Consider the following 19,802-nt stretch of genomic DNA (forward strand, 5'->3'; position numbering starts at 1 on the left):
TCTCGTACTGATAAGAAACGAAATGTGGGGAGGGGGTCCGCTTTGTGTCGGGTTGCCTTATCTATGGAGCATGTGGTAGCAACCCACTTTTCCAACGACTCTGGTTCACCATTTGTGGATTAAGACGGAATCTGCCATTTTCATTTGCTGAAACCTCAACATACCCTGGGTAGGTCTCTTGAAGGTTTTACTTAAAGGTACAATTATTAGAATCAGCTCGCTATTTTGCTTTTTTTTTGCGTTTTCGCATTTCTCACATTTTCACTTGTTTTGCTCGGTAACCGCATAAACAATCTTTCCGAGCTCTATTAAAGTTACATAAAATGATGAATGAACACTTGAAATTAAAGACAGGAGCCAACTTTTTCGTCTAACGGATGAACATGGGTCATGGATATACTGGTGAGTTGCGATATGGCTGAACGGAAAAGACCTTGGTGTTTAGAATAAATATTGCCATTCCAGTATTGGAACTATACCTACGTGGTTGCGAAAAAAACGAAAGAGACAGACTTTCCATCCCACGTCCTCAGAACAAACTCACTTTAACAACAAATTGAGCAATAGTCGACCTACACTTGGCTATTCCAAACAGAAGACATCTTCATCGGACAAATCAAAGAGTCCTCGCAAGAGTGCTAGAGCGAGATACCAAGTGTCTCACCCGTCAGAGTTTCTCCGTTTCACGTGCAACTCAGCTTCAGGTTCTTTTGGGTTACTTGGAATTACCTAAAGATCAAAAAATAAACACCCAAAACCAATTCTGTCGACACCATAGGTAAATAGAGTTATCTATGTGCAAGAGTCATCTCGCGTGAGATCAGACGAGTGAGAAACTCAGCAATAGAGCAAAAACCCGGGACGTTGTCCCTCGTGGACTAGAGATTTTAGGCCGAAATTTCCCGCTTTTCTCCTTCAAATAGTCGAAAAAATCCCAAAGCACTTTCTTCACAAGCTTTGATTTGTACTTGCATTTCTATTCATTGCTCATCAAGGACGATAAACCCAACAACCCCAAGAGCCCAAACTTAAAGTAGACATTCTCACTAATCAAAATGGTAATGTACCCAATAAACGGCAAATAGCCCTTGACAGTGCCAACCAAATCTTCCTTCCGATTGAGATAGCTCTGCTTCTTCGCATACAAGGACAAATCGTCAACAGCGTTGTTGTCCCCTTTAGTCAAAAGTAGCTGTTTGTGCAGATTATGGTGGTCTCTCAAGACGCGGTGCACAATGGGGATGCTCTTGCCTTCGATCTCGTAAACGACAATGTCGCCGACCTTCTGCCTCTCGTCCCTATTCCATAGAAACAATATATCGCCTCTTTGGAACGCGGGCTCCATCGACCCCGAAAGAACAACGACTATGGGTGAATGCAGATTTGCAATCACCGAAAGCGACTTCCATAACATGAACGCCCCGGCAAACACATATGCAAGGGTCAAGAGTTGAGCTAGCTGCTGGCGGAGTTTCATTGTTCTTTCACTTACTTGCTCTCTAAATGGTGGCAATTGCGGTGTGTGTGTGGTATCCCTGGTGTTAATGTGTGTGTGTGACACGTTGAAATGTTTTGGTGTCAAGATTGAAAGAAAAAGAAAAAAAAACTCACGCATATCGTTGGTTCCTAAAACGGCAAAAACTGCCGGGTGCGGCTCATCGTTTCCACCCATCGTTCCAATTGCTGTTGAAGACACACAGTGGGAAAACCCACTGTGCAAGGGAAAAAGGGCTAGCTTTTGAAGTACAAGAAAAGAGAAAAGAAGACGATGGAGGCTTAGGATCTTTGCTAAATGATTGCCCCTGGTGTCATGCCGGGGATCGAGGTGAAAAAATCGGAGGCTCTGGAGGAGAAATCCATGTGCAAAAAAGAAAAAAAGACCAGCACCATCCGAGCCCACTGGAGAGCTCAATTTGAAGATGATACTTACTCTGTAGCACCGACATCATCTTGCTTTTCTTTTCAGTCTGCAAATGGCTTACTAAATTACCCCTTAGCCCAGCAAGTGAATGTGAAACGTAAAACGTAGGGCGTATAGAGACCACTAAATTTTCTCAACGCAAGGCGCAAGCTGCCCTCTCTCGACGGGAAGAGGAAAAAAACTTCGTACTGGAGGTGAAACTGAAATTACCGCAACTTGTTGGTGATATCATTTCGGGTCAAGTTTAGATTGGGAAAACCTCCAGCAAAAGCAAAGGCAAAACAACATCCCACCCTCCGATTTAATCCAAACACCCCAGTGTTGTCTTCTCGGACACAGTAGCTCCTGGCCATCAATTCTGATCTCAAGCTCAACTACTTTGGAAACTCGCTAGTCTATTCTTTTCCTTTTTCTTATTTAAAGTTCATTGCTGGTTTTTGTTTTTTTTTTTTTTTTGATTGACCTACACGATGGAACACGGCTCATCATCAACTCCTGATCCCGTCACTCGGAGTCCTCAAGACAGTCAAAGCACTCAGGCAGAGAAACCACCTCGATCCGCTCATCCAGCGCAAGCAGCAGTTGCTTCGCCCATGCAGAAAAACGGTTCTGATTTTGCTCAATTGCCACAGCAGCCTCCGGATGCGACACCGGTGCAACACCCACCCATACAGCCCAAGAGAACCCCATCTTTCCGGCCTTCCTTCACAACCGGTGGCGGGGCAGATGCACCTCCAAAGATCCTCAACAACAGCGGGCCAAGACCTCTGGTTTCCGCGATGCAGCCATCGCAGCAGCTGATACCAGACCCTGCCTCGCGCCCAAACATCCCCACTAGAAACCCAAGTGTTTCCTTTAGTGATGTCGACTCGCAGGAACGACTTCGAAGATTCACCATTTCTTCGCATCCTTCAACAACCAGTATTCCTCAGCATCTCGACACGCAGCTCCAACCCCACGCCCACGCCCACGCCCAAGCCCAGGCACAGGCACAGGCACAGGTGCCGGAGCCGTTGCTTCCGCAACCGGTGCCTTCTCAAACGCCGATTCAACAGCCTTCCTCCACTATCCCATCTAGACAATCTTCGATAAAGAGAAAAACCACCCCCAACACTAATGAAAATGTCTTGTTCATGACTGCTTCGTCGTCGTCTTCAATGTCGAAACTAAACGTCAACAGTGGCTTGGTCTCGCCTGCTAGCGAAGCTGCTACAAAGGATGCCTCGTTTACAAGTCCCACGGTGTTGAGCCGAGGTGCTAGCTTTGACACAAACTCAAGAAGATTCAATTCACAAAGTCCTCCACCGTACGAGAGAATTCCCAGCACGGGCTCGATTTTCTCGCCTCAGAGTGCCGCTAGCAATGTCATCACTCCCGTTGTTCCCATAACGATTGGCGTGCCCCCTGGTGGCAGTACCAGTTCTTCGAGAAGAGGTTCGATCAAGAGATCAAACAAGACAATTGTGTCATCGCCCGTGGGCCCGCCCGTGCCATTTCAAGAATATCTTTCAAAGGAAGATGATGGCAAATTCCACATTTTGTTGGCGTGCACGGGGTCAGTCGCAACCATCAAGGTTCCGTTGATAATTGACAAGCTATTCCAAATTTTTGGTTCAAAAGTGTCGATCCAACTCATCTTGACCAAAGCCGCAGGCCATTTTCTACGTGGAGCCAAAATCAACGCGGATGTCAAGATCTGGCGAGATGAGGACGAGTGGACTAATTACAGCGAGGCATACGCCGTAACCACCACGAGCACCACGGCCTCGTCGCAGAACTTGGCCGTGAACAAGAAACCCAAGAACCCCTACGACAAGTTGATTCTCCATAATGAGTTGCGGAAGTGGGCGGATATCATGTTGGTTGCGCCGTTGTCGGCAAATACTCTCGCCAAGATATCGAATGGGATTGCTGATAATTTGTTAACTTCAATCATTCGGTCGTGGTCGCCCACTACTGCGCAACAGGTTAAAAAACCGCTCGTGGTTGCGCCGGCGATGAATACGTTTATGTATACCCACCCGATAACGGCGAAACAATTGGCCTGCATCAGCTCGCCCGAGTTTGGGATTGATGTGTTGAAGCCCGTGGAGAAGATTCTCGTGTGTGGCGATATTGGCATGGGCGGGATGAGAGAGTGGACCGATGTAGTTGATATTTTAAGGAGACGGATTCTCGCTATTAAAGCCGAGAGGAAGAAGCTTGACGAGGCCGAGGAGGATTTGGTGGTGGAGGAGGAGGAGGAGGATGAAACTGCGGAAAACGAGGGAGACGATGAGGATGAAGATGATGAAGAAGAAGATGATGAAGACGAGGACGATGAGGATGATGAGGATGATGAGGATGAAGTTGGTGATCGGGACGACGCACAAAAGGCTGAGCCTCGAAGGGGGACAGACTCTTCAAAGTCAATCGAAGTGAAAGATCTCAAACTCCCCATCCACGACAACAAATCGTTTGAGTCAATTGACCGTGCCGTGAATGACGAAGGCCACGAGGAGATGATTTTTGAAATCACCGACCAGGAGCAAAGCGGAGCAGAGGAACATGACACGGGCGATGGAGAAGCAAGATTGTCGCCCATGTCGTCGCGTCGTCAGCAACGGATTGCAATCCCCAAGGAAACGCAAAACATAATTTAAACATGCAAAAATTTTTTTTTTTTATTTTTTGAATTTTCCGTTTCTCCTTCTTGGGAGGTATAGTGTAATATCCATTCGAAATACTCTTGAGAAACGTCCGTGGTGTATCATTTCATTTGTTCACTTTTTCTTATCTTCCTTGTAGACAAATCCAAACTTATCCATAACCGGCCGGATCAAATCACGGTGAAAACGAGTTTTCTCGTCAATGAGCAGCAAGATATCGTCGCTCGTACCACCTTGCTCAAATATGCGCGTAAACGACGCCAAATTCATGAATTGGGCATTGATGTAGAGATTGTAAAGGAGCGAATCCACCAAGTCGTCCGTCTTGTCGCTCGAGTCCAATTTCATCAATCCGAGCAAGGTCCTCTTGTTTAAAACCCCACCACTTTTGTCATTATCTTCATTATTAACGCCAAGATCTGCGAGGAACGAAGGTGCGAAGCGGTACAACGTCCCAAACCACGCAAACGCCAACTCGCGCCGCACAATCTTGGTATTCCTCTTCATCAGCGGAGCCACCTCGGGCGCGATATACTTGTAGAGCCAGAAATTCATCATGCGATGTGATGTTACAGGTATCACCAATTCGGGGTAGATCCTGCCAATGAGCAACATTTCCAAATCGTGCACCTGGAGAATTGACGGCAAGGTCGCCGAGTTGAGATTCGAGCGCGTGCGCTGGACTTCCATGACTCGCACATTGGCTATTTCCGGTTTGATGTCGCTTACGAGACGTGACGTTAGATGGCTGAAGAGTCTGTACTTGTCCACCATTGAATCCGGATGGAGCAACGGCTGATACAATGGTCCATTATTGTTGGTGTTGGTGGCGTTGTATCTTTCGTGTAGGCTGAACTTGTCCCATTTGGTAATGTGCACGGGCCACGCGTGACCACTGCTTGAGCTCTTGCAATAGGAAAAATTCTTGATCCCCAAGTCGAGTGCTAGAGTGTTGAGTTTCGCGAGCGGAGCGTATTGTTGCTGGTAGAAGTGGAACTGAGATGATAAGCCTTGGATGCGGGCGGTTTTTGTAGGTGCTGGAATCGGCGCCCCGATCAAGGTGGCGATATCGTTCAACGATGCGATTTTGAGTTTGCGGAGCAGCTCGGTTAGTACTTGGCTATTTGGCATAACTTGGTTAGGGAGCTTTTTCTAGATGTCGTTGAATTTTTTTTTTTATCGTGGAAGCATGAAGAAGCAGTACGGTCGAAAAGCCTAGTTGCGCTTTCTGATGCGCGATGTATTTTGTTTTATTTCTTAGAGGCGTGGCGCGACGTGTGAAGTGTGAACCGCGTGTTCAGGACGTGGGTGATTTTCTTGACAATATGGATTGAAAGATTAAGCCAAGGCAAGCAGTGGTGAAGCGGCGCAACTTGAAAGCGGGGATGCCGGTTCATGAAGCCAGCACGAGAACTCGTGCCAACTCTCTTATCTTACTTGGACTTGAAAAGACAAGTGGATGCATGTAATTGTGGATAGCTTCAGCAATAGTGCCGTTCCCTGCACTCCCTTACCCACTCAATGTATGCAGAGTAAAGCTGGAAAATTACATGCGAGATTGGATGATTGGAGGGCCAGCATCATGGCGCCGGAAAATACTTTCAAGCCAGTCGGCGTGGTGTCAGCGTGTGTAGCTTCAACCACTGCGCATGCGCAGCTGCCTCCATGTAGCCCGAGGACATCGAGGGCATCTATAGGAAACAAAAGAAAGCAAAAGAAATCAAGAGCCGTAGACGATTGCAACCGAATAGCAATTTGGAAGCTGGAATCTTGAAGCCTGGAAGCCTGGAATCTTGAAAATTGAAACTTGAAACGTGTGGCTCGCGACAAGTGCAGAAAAATCTACTCACCTGCTACCACCATGTTTTGGATCCATCGAGTCTGGGAAGTCTGGGTGGTGGTGGACACCTCGTGTTTGACAGGAACCGTAAAATTTTAATTACATCCCTTTATTTTCTCACGTCTGGAAAAAGCAAAAGACACACTGTTATTTTCTTGATTTGCGTCGGAGTATCTACTACAACTTGGACAATTTCTGCTGCGACAAGGTGCCCCCTGTTTGCAAAAAAAGTCTCGTGGTTTCCTTGTGGTTTCCTTGTGGTTTCCTCGTGGTTTCCTCGTAGTTTTCTTGTGGTTTCCTCGTGGTTTCCGCGGTTGATGGCCGTGGTGACAGAAGCGAGGCAAGAGCGAGCCGTGGATGAGAGTGAAATTCGCGGTCCATTTTTTTTTTTTATTCTAAACTCTGCAGGATTTAGATCACGAGATACGGGCGATGCGCCCTGACAGATTCGTGGCTTACAATTTACATTTTTTTTAGTCGATTGTTTGGGGGGGGGATAGATGATGCTGTGACTAGGGTTAAAAAGATTGGGCTGGGCTCGTAACGAGAATTGAGTGGGAGCCATACGATATAGAGTGTATTGGGCCATCGATTGAGAATGACGAGTCAGATGCCAAATGTAAAAAAAGAGAGCAATGAGTTAGAACACAGCCTCAAAGCCGGTGGGTAATGCAAAACGCCCGGCAAATTTTTGTTTCTACAAGCAGAGGCAAGGCAAGCTGGCACTATAGTCCAGCTCGAATTATCACGTGGCTTGACACATGGCAAAACCAAAACTAAAAGATTGGGTGTTCATGTCTCAGAAATTTAATTGCCTACGTCTCACTATCTCTCAAGGCGTGTCGTGCAATCTCCCATCCGCCATCGCTCTCTCGATGAGGATGGAAAAGATAAGGAAGAAGGCAATGGAAAGAAATATTTTTCCAGGATGGTCAAAAATGGAGCCCCAATGCTACAAAGAATAAACCTGCAAAAAGAAAAAAAAAATTCTCCTATGCTGTGCTCTTATTCCTCGTGCTCATACTCGTGCTACTGTTACTACCACTGTTACCACTACTGGTACCACTACTGTGGCTACGCGTGTTGCTGATGTCTAGGATGGGCGTGGTGGCCCTTGACGAGAAGATAGAAGTTAGAAACAGAAATCGCAATACCACAAGCAGCTAAGAAAATATCGCATGACGAAATAAAAAAAAAGGTGAAAAAAAAAGGGTGAATTTTTATTTTACAATTTTGGCTACTCTGGAAATTACATTTCGGCCAGGAGCAGCAGCAACAACAACAACAACAAGAGTTAAAGCAAAAGCATAAGCATAACTTGAGCTTGCTCGCCATTTGACTTTATCGATTGTATCATGAGGTCTGTGCGCTGACGGCAGAGGGCGGATTTGTACTTGTCTTTCTTTCCTCTTTTTTCTTGTAACAAGTAGGCTGTGGCCTGGTGGGGGGAGGTGTCTTTTTCTTTTTTTTGACTTCGTCTGCTCCCCTCACCTCTGGGTGCTTGGAAGGTTGGGGTCGGTGGCTGTGGGTTGGGCTGGGCAAGGAGTTTTCGTGGGATATCCACACGAGTCGAGGTCTCGTTCTTGTCTCTGCCCGTGGCCTATTTTTAGCTCCCGAGCTCTAAAACCCCACTATGGACGTATGTATGTATGTATGTATGTATGTATGCGTGTGGTATTTAAGGTTGGACCAGAGGTAACCACGTAGTCAACCGCGAGCAGTATGAGGTGTTTGGATGTGCGGCGCTTACGTAACACACAGCACTTTTGACGGTACCGAGAAAAAAAAAACTTAAAAAAAAGAAAAACTTTTTTTGCAGAAAATAAAAAAAGCCGGCTGCTACCATGTTGCAACTCTAACTCTAACTGGCATACGCACTGCAATTGCAGCTGCTGTCTCACTACCACTGCCATTGATACTCTTTCTAGGAGTGACACGGGATGAGCACGAGCCAAGCGTACAGGGCGCAGCACCACGATGTATGTGAAAATTGTAATTCTCAACTCTTATCTACAAACCTCGCTGGCACACACACCATTACCATATCCCTCCTCCCCCTCCTCGTCCTCGGCGGTGAACTTTACTATATAAGTAACCCTCGATTCCTCTCATTTCAGACCAGTTCAGAATTTCAATCCTTCTTGCTTTTTTTTTTTGAATACTTTTTTCCTTTTCCTTTTCTTCCCTTCTTTCTTATTTCCATTCTACATTCGCTTCTAGCTATCAATCTAGTCATCTACTACTATCGGAAAATGCAATTCTCAAATTTGGTCATTGTTGCTTTATCTGCCATTGCTTCAGTTCAAGCGGAGAACAACACTACAAACGCCACCACCTCCGTTACAACTGCCGAGGGCGCAGGTGCTATTGTCGGTGCTAGTGCTGTGGGTGCTATCGCTGCCGGTGTCGTTGCTTTCTTGTTCTAAACCAACCCATGATCAACAGAGTGTTTTTTTTTTTCTGTCCAATTTTTGTTTTTTTGCCATGAATCACATCGCCTAATTTTTTAACATTTTTTTTTTTCAACTTTGATCAACTTCAACTAGAGTCAACAATTTTGCTATTTTCAGAAAAAAAAAAAGAGAGAGAGAGGAGCGTGGGATTAATCAATCAACTCAAATCAATGTGTTTTATAGAATAGGAAGCTTTGGGAGGAGGAGGAAGGTCTGTGTCTTCTTTTTTATTTCGATCCAAATTTCACAACATAGTTTTCAAATTTCCAAATTGTAATGTATATCTAGTACATACCAACTTAATTATACTTAATCATGATGTCTTTTTTCCTTGCTTGTTTCCTCTACCTGTGCGATTCTTGTCTGACTTGCGCCTTCGCTATGAAACATTGCAAAGGGAGATCCTCGAGTAGAGGAGAGCCTCGCGTATCTCAACTGCTACAGGCTGTTGTTCTTTACAGGTTATGGCAAGAGGAATAAAGGGGGTGATGGTAATAGCCCTCTTATTATGTATACCATCCTAACACAGCTTTGCACAGCCTCACTATTGTTCTCCCGCAAGGAGCTGAAAAAGGCAACTGCCGAAAGGAAAAAAGAGGGTAGTGCACGGCGGGCCAAAGTGACGGCGGATATAATACGTCTAGTATTTTCAATATCACCACCTGCGACTATTTCAGCTAATATAGCCACGGTTATTACAGCTGTTATTATCTCTGTGTTAATGGGTGTGTGGTGGCGAAAGATAATAAGAACATCGACGGAGCGGGTCTAGACTCGCTGCCGCGGCGTATTTGGTGGGTTGCCAAAGCAACTCGTGTTTACCAAGACAAACGCCAGTCGAGGGTTGTCGATGATTCATATCATAATGATTATCCGAGATAGACCCACCACCAGAGCTAAGCAAAGGCATGGCATGGCATGGCATGGCGAGCGGGGGGAGAGGTTCACTTTGGTCGCGACATGGGCCCCCAGTTCTTTGTTGGATTCTCTTGATATCTCACCATCTTGACTTTCCTCAACTTTGCAATTTTGCTACTGACTCGGTTCTCGGTGTCAAAGTCAATTTCAATGCCCTTGTCTTTGTTCTTATCCACGTCGTCCCCGCCTATGAGATCCCTTCTCAATATTTCAGCGCCAGGAGACTTCTCATTCAAATTCGGACTATAGTAGATGTCTTTTTCCAACTTGGCAACCTTGTCCTTTGCCTTATCACTTAGCTCTTCGCCATCGTGCGCCCGCTGGCGCATTTGCTGCAAATATGTCTCATTCTGCTTGCTATTCCACTTTTTGAAAATCTCAAGATTGACATTCCACGGCACATCCGTCTTGACGCAGTTCTTTTTAGCATGGGTCAAGCTTACGTCATACCCCAAGTTCCCCACCGCTTTGCTGTACTCGTCTATCGAAATCGGCGGCGCTTTAAACAAGGCGCTGACATTGTTCAAATTGAAAAAGAACGGCACCCCCATAAGCTCGCTCTTGGCTAGCGTCAACATCCCCTTGATCCTCTCTCGCGTCTTGTAAGTTTCGCCACTGGCATTCTCATTAATCTTCAATATCCAATCAATAAACTCGTGGTTCTGGATTTCGCCCGCGTACATTGGCCCCGCGATAGTGTGCGACCCGCCGCAATACTGGCACGAACTTCCCCCTCCTCCTCTTTCTCCGCCAACTGGTTGCAACTTGGGGTAAGCAAATTTGTTCTCGCGCTTAATCCCTAACGGCTGCACTATCTTATGGCCACATCCATTACACCCAAAAGTCAACATCGTCTCACTCGCTACATCCTTCACGCGGATGGGGCTAGTCTTCACTTTAACCCAGACCCGGAAATAATAATCGATGCTCAAGCTCAACATCGGCTCAATCGCCTTGCGGTACTTGGCAGCCGCCTGCGCAATCATCCGCAACATCAACCGGATGCCAACTTCGTGATTCAGCTCGCTGTTGATATAACTATTGCCGAAATTGTTGCCTCCATACAACGCAAAGCATTTCTCAGGGTAACCGGAACCCGCCAATATCGCAGCATCGGTGCACGTGACAAGCAACATTCCATCCTCGTCAAGACACGCAAGCGCCGAGTCGATGAATGGCGCCGCCGTGCCGTAAGGGTCCAAGTCGATAATGTGGAATTTCAGTTTAGTCGAGCTCATGAAATGGGTAGCGTCGCCTTGGTTCGCAACCACCACAGAGTCAAGCTTGTTATGCTGGATGTTGCGGTTGATGCTCGCGACTGCCTCGGGTAGCAAGTCGTTAGCGACGATCTTGTGCACGCGGGGTATCTCCAACCCGTATCGACATGAACGTAGTCCCGATGCTGCGAGCGATTCCAAGATTGTGAGTTGGGGCAACTTGCGTTTCTTGTGGCGTGACGACTTTGTTGCTGCTGCTTCGGTGCGCATTTCGTCGTAGGCGAGGATCGACATGGTGGATAGGTCCCTGTTGAATTGCTGGATTGGGTTGTAGAAGACCTCGTCTTTTTGGGGGGTGAGGATGGTGGCCTTGCCTTCCGTGACGTACGTGAATGACGAGGCGTCATCTTCGGAAATTTCGGTGGTGGCTGAAGAGGGCGCGGGGGTGGGTTTAGGCGAGGTGGGCATCTTGAGTTTGTGTAGGAACGATCTGGCGAGTCTCTTGAGCATGGAGTAATGCTCAACTGCAAGGTTTTGAAGAGAGATGCGGTGATGAAAAATTTGGAAGGTCGCGGGCTGCGCGCGATGGGCCAGGATCCACGCACATGAGATATCGCCATGCCTATGTATCGCACCGTGGTTGTTATCACCAACAAGAAGATCTATAATTGGCAAAACGAGAGAAGAGAAAATGGAAAATACACTGTATAGAGAACTCCTGTATTAGCTTGAACTACTGACACCTCCATCAGCCTATCTATCGCTTATTTCATCAAGCAGATCTTACATGGGCGGGCTCGCAAAGGGTTCAATCAGACTCATATACTCTAAGCAATCCCACCGCTGCAAAACCGCCACTGCATCACCAGTAACATCAACAATGCGGAACGGGAGCAAATGCACACCATCGTACATCGCTTCAATGCTCAACAAATTCCCTCGCTTTAGTGCCATCACCATGTTGTCATCGGCAAGTAGATCAACCACGCTGATATCCATCATCATCATCATCATCGCAGCAGATGATGATGATGTTGTTATGTCATGAGATTGACCAGTTGCTGGGATTTGCTGGATTGTAATTGTTGATTTCTGCCAGTTGAAATTGAGAAGTTGCACTAGGAGTTTAACGCGTTTGGGCGATGTTGGTGTTGCGTCGTGGTGGTATTTTTGTAGGTTTGATGGGTTGAGGATTAGTCTTGTCATGGCCTGAGCTCTTGCATTTTCGTTGGAGATGTAATTGTCAAGATTAATTGGGGGAAAGACGCTTGGTTTGGGGTCTTGTTCGTGAACGCGTTGGTATCTGGTGAGGTTAGGGCGCTCTCACTGCAAAACTTGGCTTGTCTTCTCTCGCCCTCTTCCTCCCCACGAACATTATCCACACACTAAGGAACCAACGAAAGGTCACACCAGATAGATCACCACCGTCATCATCTACTCAATTGAGAACACCAAGACCTCAATTTCTTTCAAGCCATCCGCATTCTCAATTTCCACTCAGAGTAAAATTAAATTCTGGGCCTATCAGCGTAGGAGTTCAAGTACAGCTAACAGCAATGACAGAAGTATCCAACATACACGACATAATACAAGACGAAAGCGACGATGACTATAATCCATACTACGAAGACGACTCAGACTCAGATGTGTCATATTCAGAATCATATGCGTCGTCCTCCTATGACTCTTTGCAATATCAGGTTTCGGCGCAGGAGCAATGGGAAGAAAGCGTGAAGCAGATTCAAAGCTTGTTGAACTTTGTACTTTTCCCCTTGTTGGGGAAACTCTTGGGGAGACGGTTTAGTAAGTTTGTGTGGAGGCGGTTTGCCGATTGGTTCTTTCCCTAGTATTTGATGAGAGAGTGGGATTGTTGAATAGGTTTTGCGGGCGACAGAAAGGAGTGTATTTGTCTGTCGGTTCGTTGGCGAACTGAAAACTGTATTCCAAGATCAAGAGATTGGCCGTTGCTACGGTGAAAACAAGACGAGCTGAAATTGAGCAAGCTGGGTTTGCTTTCGGCTGCAAGACATCATCACTCGAGGATTCAACACCGTCAATGGTGCCGTGCCTTCCCAGCAAACACTGGAAAAAAAATTAAAAAAAAGGATGTGAGAACACGAGCAGCATTATTCGAGCTACAAATTTTGTCAATTTCTTCACTGTGTTTGGATAGAAGTGCCTAATGTAAGCTATTTATCGATATCGCTTGCGGTTTAGAAGAAACCAACACGAAACCGATTTGAGCCTCTATCATCTCTCAGGAACAAGAAAAAAGTTACAAGTTGTCAATCAACTGCACAAAGTCATCGGTAATCTTGGTCTCGACAAACTCAGCATAGATCAAACTGACAAATGGCTGAAGAACCCCCGCGGAAATCCTGCTGAGCACATTACTCACGATTTTCAAGTACTCTTCATTGCTCAAGCTCGAGTCATGCGACGTTGCCGACGCAGTCGAAAAGATAGACGACATCTCATCATTCTGCCCCGCAGCACCAGCTGAACCTGCACCAGTGGGCGTCACGGGCTCATCCTCATTGACACCTAGTAGACTCTGGCGTATCTTACCGTAAATTTCAAGAATAAGCTTGAGTATGATCTTGTAAATGAACAAATTGTCCAAATGGATATTGATTTCGAGTTTTTCAATGAGTAGTTGCTTGGAGCTGAGCTTGATCGGAGAAGTGTTGACGACGACGGCGCTGCTTCCGCTTCCATTCGAGACCATGCGTTGCGCCGCGTAGGGGTTCGATCCGTATGAAGCTGAGCTCTCGCGATTTCCAGCTTGCTGCTGCTGCTGTTGCGCTGGTGGAGCCGCGATATCGAAATTCTTGAGGATCGTCAATAGATTCCTGAGGAATCGGACTTGGTGCGGTAGATGGCTCTGCGTGCCCAACTGCGGCTGGCTGTGTATCACGTGTCTTGGAGGTTGCAGCTGGCCGCCGTTTGCACTGAAGGGGTCATCTAGTGCGCCAGCGCCTGCGCCAGCTCCAGTTCGAGTGGTGGTGGTGGTGGGAGTGGGTGCACTCGCGATTCGAGGAGTTTGCGCTTTGGCGTTGTTTAATCGATTTATAAACTGGCGTTGTTGTTGATGCTGCTGCCGGTAGTTTTCTTCGTCGACTTGCAGTGTCCTGAGCAAGCTGCCGAGCGATATCCCGAGCTTCAAGAGCTTGTTTGCTTCAATGGGGAATTTGTAAGGCTGGTCGTTGAGTTTATTGAGCTGTTGATGTGAGATTTTGTGGATCTTGAGGAAATGGGTCGTGCGATCTGAGCTGAACGGGATCGAGTCAAGTAAATCTTGAACATAGTTTTGCTCTTCCACAATGACGTCTATATATGATGACATCTCGAAACTTGGTGATCCTTGAAAAAAAAAAAAGGAAAAAGGAAAAAGGAAAATAAGGAAAACAAACAAAAGCTCTTATATGACTGTTACTTCCAATGATTATTCTTTTTTTCTTGTATTTATCGCCTCTTGCCGAAAGTTTTGAGAAGTGTTTTCACCCGTTAAAAGTATGCTTCCTGGAATTTAAAATAGCCTATCTCCCTTTCCCATCCAAAACGCCCTGGTGGTTGGCGTTTTCATATCTGGGTTCCAAGAAGACGCGATAACGCGATCAGGGGGGCTACCAACTTACACCCAATATTTTCACATTACACCAAGTACTTTACTAGAGCAATATCACGGAACCACCACCACCACCACCACCACCACATCCCAATGATTTAGTTGTCAATGCTCTTCAAGTTCATACTAGCTACAATCGCTTTGTCAACTATTGGCACGTTGCTCCTTCTTTTTGGAGACTCGCCCAGCTGCAGAAACACGCCCGCGCCGAAAGCAAGAGCACACCTCTTGAACGCCACAAGGGGAATCAACACCGCGTTCAACTACTTGGACAAAAAAGCAGATGGTCACCTCATTCAGTACCTAGGCTGGGCTGTGCCCGTGGGCTATCTCGTGGTTATCAGTATCTGCTTTCAGCAGTTTCTACTGAAAACAATGCCGCTCCTTTTACCCGTGCTGTTGCTACAATTGATCTACATTTTAGGGTCCATGTTTGCCATATTCGGCACTACAATTGCCTGCATCTTTATCAGTCCAGGCGAAGTAACCAGGGAGTCGATCAAACACTACCCCTTTCAGCCGGATCAATTGATTTTTTTCAAAGATGCCGCTGACTGTAGAACATGTCGACTACCAAAGCCAGCACGGTCCAAGCACTGTTCCGTTTGTGATAGATGCTATCTTTTATACGACCACCACTGCGTCTGGCTCAATAACTGCATCGGCTGGCGAAACTACAAGTGGTTTGTCGCGTTCCTTTTGGCAAACATCAATATGCTCTGCTACGGTGGAGTGCTTTGCTTTTCGGCGCTTTGGTCGCAAATGACCAATTGGAGGGACTTTTGGCGAGTCGTGACGAGAACCACCGATGCGAACAAGGTCACTGGGATATTTGTCATCTTGTGCGTCATTTTCAGCATCATCACCACCCTGTTTACCATTCTCCACTTACGGTATATATATCTTGGAGTCACCACGAACGAGGTTGAGAAATGGTCGACTATTGAGGAGCTTATTGATATCGGGGTATTGTATCGTGTCTCGCCTGCGATACAGGGGGAAAATTACGTGGAAGAAGCGAGTTTTAATGGCCAAATACTTTATATCAGCTTGAAGGATGAACGAGTTGTGCTTCGTGGAGATAATTTGCGAGACCATAATTTGACTCAGGTCTTGTCGGTGGTGGATGACATCGACAATGTGTATGACAAAGGGTTCTGGCTGAACCTCGTTGAGAGATGTACTGGGGTTTAGAACATGGTGGAACTTGACAAATAAAAGGAATAGATTTTAAGAAAAGTTCAAATGTTATAACCTAAATAGAAATAACGTTGAATTGAAAGGGGTTCTAAATAAAGTTTCTACAGGGTTTTACCTCAACTGGGACTTGACAGAGGCAATAGCTTCTAATGGATGATCTGCCTCGGCAGAAGCAACAGGAGCCAAAGCATGAGCATGTGCGCGCTTCTCGTCTTCGGCAATTCTATCCAACTTGATCCTCTCTTCTTCTTCAATGGCCATCACCTTGTGCAAATTGAAAAATTGGAAAAACAAAATAACGGCAACAACAACAGTGGCAATACCAATGGCCGCAAAGACCCAAGTCAAGTATGGGTCCTTCAATGCCGGGGTGATGGCCAACGACAATGCAGCTGAGATGGCGGATGTAAACAAGAACAAGGCCATCACGGTACCCTTCATCGAAGAAGGTGCACGAGTGTAGGCGAGCTCGTAAATGGTAGTCATGGCAAAACACTCACCGGCAGCAGCAAGAATATAAAGCGACAGCGCTTTCCATGCGGTAATGTCAGCGGGCTCTTTACAGTTGGTGGATTGGTTGCCACATGGCGATTTCTGGTACACTTGGTGTTGCAAAACGGCACCGGCAACTTGCGACATGGCACAAATAATGAAACCAAGGGCGATTTTCCAAATTGGTCTGAATGGAATCCTGTACTTTCTCAATATTGGGTATACGAGGTAGTCCAAGATTGGGATAAGGACAATAATGGTTAATGGGTTGAAATTGTTGAACAAGTCATTGGGCACTCCGTCCAATTTCATAGCACCAATCAAGGATGTTTCAACTGAACCGAGACCACTATCGGCCAAGTTGAACACGATAAAGTAGACAAAGATCTTGCACGAGTCGAGGGTCTGCTTGACATCCAACACCTGCTGATCGGTCCAGGTGATTGGTTTCTGCTTCTTGGCATTGTAAAACCCAATGCCCCTTTCTCTCATCTTGGAAGGCTTAGCATATTCCCAAAAGGTACCATTGCCGATACGTGCAATAAAGTTGCCGCTAAATGAAATCTTTAAAATTCTCAAAATCTCCTTCATGTTTGATCCTGTGGGCTCTTCAAACGTCAATTTGGGCTTGACGATCCAAAAGGCAATTGGCATCAAGAGGTAAAGAATCAAGGGGACAAAGAATGCCAACCAAAAACCGACTCTTCTTTCACAGTAGGAAGTGGCCAATTGGAAAAAAGCTCCAATGTTGATCGACCAGTAAAAGACCAAAGTGACTCTTTCCATGGTCTTTTCTCTATCAACAATGACTTTTTCACCGCTGGGCAACACCTTGACTCTGTTTCCAGACTCGGGGTATTGGTCCAACATCAAGGGTAAAAGATTCGACTTGATGCATCCAGTACCGAGGGCTAATGTGAAAATAGCCAAGATGCAGATGGCTAAACCGGCTTTACCGTTTTCAATCAAGGATGGAGCAGCAGAAACAATAAACAAGACGTGAGAAATACCACCAAACACGACACCCCACTGGATCACCTTCCATCTACCCCATTTGGTATCGGCAAAGTAGCCACCAAACAATGGCACCACATAGGCCAAAAAGGTGATCAAGTTGGTCAAGGCACTAGCTGTTTGAAGACCCTGGTTCAATGCACCCGGGGACATGTCTTCGTGTCCGGGAAGGCTCGAGTTGACGCCACCCCAGCCGTGAGGACTTTGAGGGGGAGTAGGTCTCTGGACGAAATTACTGATAATTCCTGTGACTGAGTAGTACGAGGCACGCTCGGCAAACTCCACAAAGCAAATAATCATGATGGAGTATTGGAAGTGGCCCAAGATTCTTCTCAAATTTTTCTCCTCCGACTTGGTAGGAACTCGCAATCCCCTGGGGTTGTGTTCATCGACAAAGTTGGTGCTATAGTTTCTTGGGTCGTCATAGTCGTACTCGTCGTCCTCCACTACCGACTGCTGGTTGGTGAGGACGGTAAGGTGCTGAGCTTTCTCGTCAACGGGCTCAATCGACGAGCTGGCATTTGACTTGGCCATTTCTTAGATAATGAATTTGTTTTTGAATCTTGTGACTGCTTGAACCTAAGGTGAACGATGGGAAGATTGATTACGTAATAACTTGCGATAAGGTGGATTCGGCTTCTCTCCAAAAACTATTCAACAGTTCTGCCAAAAAATTGCGCCAAGATGTCAAGATTATTCCGACTGCTGTGCCTCCGGAGCGGGAAATTGAAACAAACAAGTAGGAAAGTCTTGGAAGAAGGAAAGCAAGTGAAAAAAGCTGGGCCAAATGAGATGATATTTATAATGGAAATCAAACACACAACATATGTCTCAAGGCGACGCTCTTCATCTTAACCTTCTGCCCCCTCCACACCGCTAAAAATTTATCTAACGCCACCCCCCCTCGTCCCCCATTTCACATCTCACATCACCCCGCCATGAAATAAACACAGTTTAGATTGCAGGTGTATGTGAGAAGAAAAAGAATGCGGCGTCAATTACAATTACATCTGCTTGTGCCTTAGGGGCCTTTTTTTTTTTTGTAAGTTTGTTATCAATGGGTTGTAAATGGTGCATATTGTAACCACAGTGCAAATAATGCATATAACAGACAATTTCTGCCAAAAAAAAAAAAAAGAAGATAAGAGGCGACGAAGGAAGTATGAACTCTGGTGGGTTTGAACAAGTGTGTAAAAGTAAGAATTGATTGCTGCGAAAACGAAATTACTGCGAAAAAAGAAAAAGAAAAAAAAATTAATGCGAGATAAGATGGATGCCGATGGGCACAAAGCGAGAATTCGGCACTGGATCAACCGATTAGAAGAGCAGAGAGGCACACATCTACAATTTTTTTGGTGCCGTATGTTGTTTGGCTACAACCTGTTCATCCATATTCGGTTAAAATCCTTCGTTCTAGTCTCGACCTCTGTATCTTTTTTTGATAAGTGGAAAAGCTCGCACTTGCCTTATACCTAGGGACTTGATATTTTATCGTGGTATCTTGCCTCACCACCCCTCCCCCTGAATAATTTCAAGCGCTGCTTTTCGGGACTGTCAAAAAATTGACAGTTCTCTCTTACGATTAAAGGAATTCTCCGTCCGGGACTTTTTCCCTCGCTGCCCACACAAGCACAACTTGAAACGTTTTCGTTTTCTTTTTTGCTTTTTTTTTTCAGGGCGGCTACAAGATTTGCATGCAAACAGCACAAAAGAGATAGAGTTGAAGATAATCCCCAGGTATACTCAGAGGGAGGGTCGTTGGCACGCCATCTGGAGAAAGAGATGAGATGAAGACGTCACCATCATCCCCCCCCCCCCAAAAAAAAAAAAAAAAAAAAAAAAAAAAAAGACAAAAAAATTTAAATTACAATAAAAAAATGGCTCCAAACGCCTTATTGTATCGTCATATACGATAGCGAAGAAACCCTGACCCTTAGAATTCTGGACTCTTCGAGCCCAGATAAGTCGATATGATCAAGCAACACCACCCCTCCCCCCTCCCCCCGTAAGCCATTCCATTTTTTGTTTTTTTGCCCTTCTCTCAACTTGCATTCGTTGAACTTTGTGCCCAACTGGCATCCGAAAACTGGTTTGTGAGTGGTAGCGTGCGTGAGGTGTCGACGGGAAAGGCGTTCGTTTCGACTGTGGCGATAACGCAACAAACGGCATTTCAAAAAGAAAAAAAAAACGCAAACTTCTCGGGGCCCCGGTCCTTTCGTGTTGTTCTTGGCTCGGCGTGGGGGGGAGGGCGTAAGAGGGGGAAGAGGGGGAAGAGAGCGACTAAGAGACTGAGGCTGTCTGCGTTAAAACAGGCTCTTCCGGTGGAACATCACGCTCTCTTTCACTCTCCCTCTGTCTGTCTCTTTCCCTGGTTTCAAGACAAAGTTTGCTCTTTTGATGGCTTGAGAAAGCACCCATAGGCTTGCTTTCAGGGTCGAATAGATCTGGTGTAGAACTATTTGTGACAACTG

The 19,802-nt window shown here is 46.1% G+C and overlaps 8 protein-coding genes across 8 annotated transcripts; 3 read left to right on the top strand and 5 right to left on the bottom strand. All coding sequences in view use genetic code 12, as the record gives it.

Moving 5' to 3' along the window:
• Window positions 1–976: 976 nt before the first annotated feature.
• On the bottom strand, window positions 977–1,477 carry LODBEIA_P09480 (uncharacterized protein; the record flags this gene model as incomplete). The annotated part of the gene is made up of 1 exon (XM_066976924.1): window positions 977–1,477. The coding sequence occupies one exon, from the start codon at window positions 1,475–1,477 to the stop codon at window positions 977–979; it is 501 nt and encodes a 166-aa protein (XP_066827886.1).
• Window positions 1,478–2,391: 914 nt separating this feature from the next.
• LODBEIA_P09490 (uncharacterized protein) lies at window positions 2,392–4,563 on the top strand (the record flags this gene model as incomplete). The annotated part of the gene is made up of 1 exon (XM_066976925.1): window positions 2,392–4,563. The coding sequence occupies one exon, from the start codon at window positions 2,392–2,394 to the stop codon at window positions 4,561–4,563; it is 2,172 nt and encodes a 723-aa protein (XP_066827887.1).
• Window positions 4,564–4,683: 120 nt separating this feature from the next.
• On the bottom strand, window positions 4,684–5,700 carry LODBEIA_P09500 (uncharacterized protein; the record flags this gene model as incomplete). The annotated part of the gene is made up of 1 exon (XM_066976927.1): window positions 4,684–5,700. One exon carries the CDS (start codon window positions 5,698–5,700, stop codon window positions 4,684–4,686), a length of 1,017 nt encoding a protein of 338 aa, XP_066827888.1.
• Window positions 5,701–9,806: 4,106 nt separating this feature from the next.
• Window positions 9,807–11,507, bottom strand: LODBEIA_P09510 (uncharacterized protein; the record flags this gene model as incomplete). The annotated part of the gene is made up of 1 exon (XM_066976928.1): window positions 9,807–11,507. One exon carries the CDS (start codon window positions 11,505–11,507, stop codon window positions 9,807–9,809), a length of 1,701 nt encoding a protein of 566 aa, XP_066827889.1.
• Window positions 11,508–12,553: 1,046 nt separating this feature from the next.
• Window positions 12,554–12,844, top strand: LODBEIA_P09520 (uncharacterized protein; the record flags this gene model as incomplete). Its single annotated transcript, XM_066976929.1, has 1 exon — window positions 12,554–12,844. One exon carries the CDS (start codon window positions 12,554–12,556, stop codon window positions 12,842–12,844), a length of 291 nt encoding a protein of 96 aa, XP_066827890.1.
• Window positions 12,845–13,272: 428 nt separating this feature from the next.
• On the bottom strand, window positions 13,273–14,343 carry LODBEIA_P09530 (uncharacterized protein; the record flags this gene model as incomplete). Its single annotated transcript, XM_066976930.1, has 1 exon — window positions 13,273–14,343. One exon carries the CDS (start codon window positions 14,341–14,343, stop codon window positions 13,273–13,275), a length of 1,071 nt encoding a protein of 356 aa, XP_066827891.1.
• A 390-nt stretch (window positions 14,344–14,733) lies between these two features.
• On the top strand, window positions 14,734–15,819 carry LODBEIA_P09540 (uncharacterized protein; the record flags this gene model as incomplete). Its single annotated transcript, XM_066976931.1, has 1 exon — window positions 14,734–15,819. One exon carries the CDS (start codon window positions 14,734–14,736, stop codon window positions 15,817–15,819), a length of 1,086 nt encoding a protein of 361 aa, XP_066827892.1.
• Window positions 15,820–15,936: 117 nt separating this feature from the next.
• On the bottom strand, window positions 15,937–17,865 carry LODBEIA_P09550 (uncharacterized protein; the record flags this gene model as incomplete). Its single annotated transcript, XM_066976932.1, has 1 exon — window positions 15,937–17,865. The coding sequence occupies one exon, from the start codon at window positions 17,863–17,865 to the stop codon at window positions 15,937–15,939; it is 1,929 nt and encodes a 642-aa protein (XP_066827893.1).
• Window positions 17,866–19,802: the final 1,937 nt, after the last annotated feature.

Source organism: Lodderomyces beijingensis, assembly GCF_963989305.1.
Source record: "Lodderomyces beijingensis strain CBS 14171 genome assembly, chromosome: 1".
Classification (NCBI taxonomy): domain Eukaryota; kingdom Fungi; phylum Ascomycota; class Pichiomycetes; order Serinales; family Debaryomycetaceae; genus Lodderomyces; species Lodderomyces beijingensis.